General features: G+C 34.5%; 1 protein-coding gene across 2 annotated transcripts in view; it reads left to right on the forward strand.

The window, feature by feature from the left end:
• LOC111494722 (protein transport protein Sec24-like At4g32640) overlaps positions 1–6,049 on the forward strand; it is a 16,975-nt gene that overhangs the window by 2,406 nt on the left and 8,520 nt on the right. For both annotated transcript variants that reach the window (XM_023144690.1, XM_023144691.1), the window contains exons 3-11: positions 862–1,092; positions 1,283–1,357; positions 1,495–1,593; positions 2,091–2,202; positions 2,542–2,669; positions 3,696–3,815; positions 4,827–4,907; positions 5,473–5,550; positions 5,650–5,742. In XM_023144690.1, the coding sequence (XP_023000458.1) occupies positions 862–1,092; positions 1,283–1,357; positions 1,495–1,593; positions 2,091–2,202; positions 2,542–2,669; positions 3,696–3,815; positions 4,827–4,907; positions 5,473–5,550; positions 5,650–5,742 (1,017 nt within the window). The remainder of the gene's footprint in view (positions 1–861; positions 1,093–1,282; positions 1,358–1,494; positions 1,594–2,090; positions 2,203–2,541; positions 2,670–3,695; positions 3,816–4,826; positions 4,908–5,472; positions 5,551–5,649; positions 5,743–6,049) is intronic.

Raw genomic sequence — 6,049 nt, forward strand, 5'->3', positions numbered from 1 at the left:
CCCCCCCCCCCCCCCCCCCCCCCCCCCAAAGGAAAAAAAAAAAAGTTCAAATTCTCGAGGGCATAAGGTTAAAATATTATTGCTGTTGTTTCCTTCCTGTCTTAGAAGCGTGGATATGATGTACCTGTGTCATTCCATTCCATTGCATGATTATTATTATTCTTTTTGAAAACTATAAGTAGAGATATGTTGGAGCCTTGAAGGAATCATTTAGTACTTTCTAATTTAATTTAGTATTTGTTAGAGTTGTCAACTTGTCATGTAATCAATCATTTTCACTTTTTATTTTTAATTTTACTACCACTGCATTATGCCTAGCATGTTCAAAATTCTAGTGCTTGTTCAACACACATTTGTCGCTTGAACGTGGGATAAGAGCTTGTTGAGTTTGTGCGTTGTGTAGTAGTTAGTTGAAAGTGCAAATTAATATTCATGCTTGCATTGCATACACTTCTATAAATTCATGTGTGTGTGTGTGTATTTTGCTGATTGAATTAGAGAGAGAATTTACAAATTAAGGGACACGCGCTCAATAGGCATTTGGTACCCATACTCCACTATATAACACTCAATTTTAGACGTGAGGAGAGAGTTTTCAGATTTATTGTTGAACCGCTGAAAGTTAATAATTTACTGACTGATTTGTTTTAAAGCAGAAGAAACTTGGAAAAAATGAGGTAGATGTTGTCCATTGTGTCATGCACAACTTTTTTCAGTTGTGCTCTTTCAGACACATGTTTCGATCCTGTATGAGTTTTTATCTTGCCCATATTTTTATTTTTGCATTTGCCCTAATAAAATCTGGATTACTCATTTGAAAAAAAAAAAAAAACTTGATTATTTTTCTTATTTGAACACAAGGTGGCAGCTCCTCCGCCTATTACTGGTCAATTGCAGCCACCTAGAATGTTTGGGATGCCTCCACATCCACCTAACCAATCCATGACTACTATCTCACCTGCTATTGGTCAAACTGGATCGCCTGCAGCCACACAATCAAAAATTGATCCAAATCAGATACCAAGGCCCGTTCCAAATTCATCAGTCATCCTGTTTGACACTCGTCAAGGCAACCAGGCCAGTCTGCCCCCGGTACTTTCTCAACATACATGGGGTTTATTACATTCGCTTTTTTATTTCCCCTGTTTTATTTCTTGTCCTAGTGATTTTACTGACAGCACTGTTGCGCGAATACGAACTTCAAATTTATTTACTGTTGCTGGTGTTTGTTTCTTTCAAGCTTTAATTGTTGTAATGTGTTCCTTCTTTATACTTTATGAAGCTTGCATCAAGTGAGTATATTGTGAGAGACACTGGGAATTGCAGTCCACGTTTTATGAGGTGCACCATTGGTCAGGTGAATGACTAGTATTAATTTCACCATTTCATCATTTCCCATTTTTATCTTTTGCTTAATATTCTAGTTGATGGCTGCCTTGCAAAATCTCTCTATCTTGATGTCTTATGGCCATGTTACTTTTCATATTCTTACAGATCCCGTGCACTGCTGATCTTTTTAACACATCAGCCATGCAGTTGGCTTTGCTAGTCCAACCATTTGCTCTTCTACATCCTTCTGAGGAGCCCATTCAAGTATATAATGCATCCTTTTTTTGCTTTTCTTTTAACTAAAGATGTAATAATAGCAGTTAGTGTGTTAATGTAGTTTTTTTTTTCCTTCTTCTTTTATTGTTACTATTTTTTCTAATGGAGTGTAATCTTAGTTCACATCTCTTTATTTCCTCATCAAAGAGTAAGTTTATCATCGTTAGGTGATTTTCTATTTTAGGCTGTGGAGATGCCTAGTTTCTAATTAAACATACCAGCAGCTATCAAAGCCAACGCACATATTAATCCAGAAAAACAACAAACTTGAATAATAAATTGCACGATTACCCTTATCCTATTATACCAGCCTTAAAATGAATTTATTTGTTATGTAATGGTTACAAATGCGCTCTTACTGGTCCATTAACTTATTATATACTAGGAGAATATTGTTGCAAAGTTTTGACTTTTTATCTTGTCAAGTGGTTGAATTTTATTAAACAGTGATACCGTTTGTTCATTCAGTGGATTTTATTTTATAGGTTGTGGATTTTGGGGAAAGTGGGCCAGTCCGATGTTCTCGCTGCAAAGGCTACATTAATCCTTTTATGAAGTTCATTGATCAGGGAAGACGATTTGTCTGTAACTTATGTGGTCAGTAAAGATGTTGCTGTCTTTTTAGTGGGGTGTTTTCATGTTTCTCTTAAAGATTGGATATTTGTTGTTTGATTGACGTAGGACTATGATTCATCATTTTTGCAACTAGGTTTACATCCCATTTTTTTTTTTTTATATTTTCTGGTTAAGGGCATTCCTTTGATGCCCGTTACATTTCTGCCTTTTTTGCTTCCGTTCACCTTCTTATTTAGTTGTTATAAAATACATAATGCTGCTTTTTGTAGAATGTCAAATGATTTCTTTCATATGTGGAATTCTATTTGTCATTTCTTCTGTAGGTGGTAATTTAAACGCTCTATGTCATTCCTTTTTCAGGCTTTACTGATGAGACTCCTCGTGAATACCACTGTAATCTTGGTCCAGATGGTAGAAGACGAGATGCTGATGAAAGGCCCGAACTGTGTAGAGGAACAGTAGAATTTGTTGCTTCTAAGGAATACATGGTATGGTACTTGGTTTATGATACTCCATTAGCATGGAGTTTAACTTTTTTCTTCTCCTACCTGTTTATTCATTGCTTTATAACGGATGTAGACCATGTTTTTTCAATTTTAAGTTTTTTATAAGAAACAAACGGCTGTATTATAAACAACAGAGAAGATAAACCTCCCAAAAGCCAGGGGACAAGGAAGCCCCTGCCAACAAAGGATAAGGTATCAAAGCCTTCCAATCAAGCTCTTCATCCCTATAATTTCTGTTGGTAGTTTATGCTACAATGAATATTATTTGATTGAAAATCTCCATACCTAAATTGCTGGAAGTGCATTGTTTCTACTCCCTAAATTTCCCAAATCACGTCCTTACAATTTGGAGGTAAGGTAATAACATCCCAACTTATGAGATGATTTCTCCTTTCGGTTTTCAACTTTTTCGTGATCTCTCTCTCTCTCTCTCTCTCTCTCTATATATATATATATATATATATATATATATAGTAGTAGGTTGACATGTTTGACAAAAATAATTGAACTAGGACCATAATTTTATTCATTGTGACCAAGCAACTAAATGTTGGAACATGCCGTTTTCTCCTTTTGGATGTGTTCTGTTTTTTACTACGAGTGGCTGGTTCAAATTTTTTAGCACTATCTTGTCGTGTGCATGGTTAGAGTGAAATCACACATTCTTTATGGACTGGACCATGCCCTCCACTGTTTTGTGTTCGCAATGATTTTTGTAATTATTGCCAAAATGATATCTTGGCATTCTAGAAACCTCTCTTGGCTTTCCACCCTTTTCTCTTGCATATTTCATTGACGTATGAAATATCATGTTTGTAGTTAAAATAACAAATAATAATAATTGAGCTAGAGGTAAGCAGGTTTCGGTCATGTTTATTTTTTATTTTTTTGCTTCTCTTGGTGTCTTAAGTTCAATCTCGTTTGTCTGTGTGTGCTTATATATATATATATATATATATATATATATATATATATGCTGTCTTTGATGCATTTTTTTTTTTACTCCAGGTGCGTGATCCAATGCCAGCTGTTTATTTTTTCCTCATTGATGTATCCATGAATGCCGTACAGACTGGTGCCACTGCTGCAGCGTGCAGTGCAATTAGTCAAGTTATTTCTGATCTTCCTGTAAGTTCTACTTTTGATTGGGTAACATTATATATGCATGGTGCTCTGTGGTATTTGTACTTGTTTTTACAAGGGTTTATTTATTTATTTTTTTACAAGGGTTTATTTATGTATTTATTCTTGCGGTATGTACGTGTGATGAATTACCACAAAGAATTGATATTAGATCACCCTGAACATTTCTTTCTTTTGTTTTATAATTATTTAAACTAGTCTGAAATGATCGCATTGGGTTGGTAATATTGTGGAAAAGCAACTTCTTGCGAGTATGCTTTCTTGTTTACCACAACGGTAACTTCTATAATGATAGGCTTTAATATGGTTACATTCCTTCTTTGATCTCTTACTGGAGAGCTTTCATGCAATTCACCTTTCGGTGTTTGGAGGTTTTTACTCCTTTATTTCATTCATCAATGAATTTTGTTTCTCTCTTCTCAAAATAGTTTTGCTATCTTCTGATGGAGGTACCTTGTGTGACCTATGCTTAATTATTATATTATCCTCTCAGGGTATGTCCCGTCTCTCTTAAGTGATTACATCCTCTTTTCTGTTTTTGATTGCCATTTTTGTTAATTGAACTCTTATAATAATCTAAATTCTATAAGAGATTTGGTAAAGTTCTTTCCATGCAATCCAACAATCTTTTGCTGAAAATGTTTCAGTTCTTGAGTGCCCCTTGATAAATTGAATCCTGTATAAAATCTAAGCACGATGTCACTCGAGGTTAAGGAACTTAGTATTTCCAAAAAATTTCTATATCTTTTGTCTGTATTTTCTGTAGAGTTTGCTTTGGTTAAGAGGTTGATTTGTCATTATGTCTCAATCTTCTTTTGCCCGTGTGTTTGTGTGTGTGGGAGGTTGGATTTTTCTAATATTGATGTTTACAAATAGGATCTATGTCGATAATGTTGGTATTTATTTATTTTTCCTATTTTATCCATCTTCAGCCTTCTATTAGCATTCTATTCATTTGTCTCTATCCTAGTGACTAATAACACCATGATGTTCCAGGAAGGTCCTCGTACATTCGTCGGGATTGCAACATTTGACTCAACAATTCACTTTTACAATCTGAAACGTGCACTACAGCAGGTCACATTTTGATTATTGTTATCTATCTCCACTTTAGGCGTTTGTTTTGTATTGAGGGTGAAAAAAAACTTTGTTTTCTTGTTGATGCATGCAATGACTGGTATTTAGAAGATAGATGGAAGGGAAACCAGCTCATTCCAGAAGATAGATGAAAGAGTTGAGAAGAAATCCGAATTAGTGATATTTGTGGCTCTACCTGCTTCTTGTAATGATTTTATTTTGAAACATTTAACTCATCATTTTATTTCAAACCTAACCTTGAGTAGGCAAAACTGCCTCGAGGATTAGTGAAGGAAGTGAGCTGAGCCTTGCGCAATAATGCATATGTCCCTTTTTGAGTGATTAAGCTTCCATCTGGTCTGTTTTCTTGAACGACTATGCCTGTAAAAGAGAATCCCAAAAAGGTTCAAAATTTTCATCAGGTCTTCAGAAGTCATTATAAGCTTGAACACTCAAGATGAAATACTATAGTTACTAGGAAGGCTAACTAATAGTCTCCAAATCCTTTTACTATATTTTTTATTATTTTTGTTTTTATGTTCACTTTATCATTTTGTCTTTTCAGCCTTTGATGCTCATAGTCCCTGATGTACAAGATGTATATACTCCTCTGGAGTCTGATGTTATTGTTCAACTATCAGAGGTCAGATTTTCCAAAATATTTAATTTTGATGAGCTTGATCATTGGATTTTTTTTTACCTTTCCCATATCTTTAATAATATTACTTGTTTGTTGGAATAGTGCCGTCAACATTTGGAGTTGTTGCTCGAGAGTATTCCAATGATGTTTCAGAGTAATAGAACCACCGAGTCAGCCTTTGGTGCTGCAATCAAAGTATGTTTTCCATAGTAACATGATCATTGGCTTCTATGCAAAATGCCTTAGGATAATATTGGATATTTTTTTCCCTGTAAAACCCCCCTCTCCCACAAAAATGTTGTAGGATAGTATTTTGCAAAGCCCATGAGATTCTTTGAAATTATTATATATATTTAATTTTATTTTTTTAAAAAAATTTGTAAGTGTTAAAAAGCATCCCTTCTTTTCCCTTTAAATGAAAAGTGGGTGGTTGCAAAACAAAATTATAGTTGTTTACAGAGAGGGGGAAAAGCCAGCACAAAAAAAAAAAAAAAAAAAAAAA

This window comes from Cucurbita maxima, unplaced genomic scaffold, assembly GCF_002738345.1.
Source record: "Cucurbita maxima cultivar Rimu unplaced genomic scaffold, Cmax_1.0 Cma_Scf00020, whole genome shotgun sequence".
NCBI lineage: Eukaryota > Viridiplantae > Streptophyta > Magnoliopsida > Cucurbitales > Cucurbitaceae > Cucurbita > Cucurbita maxima.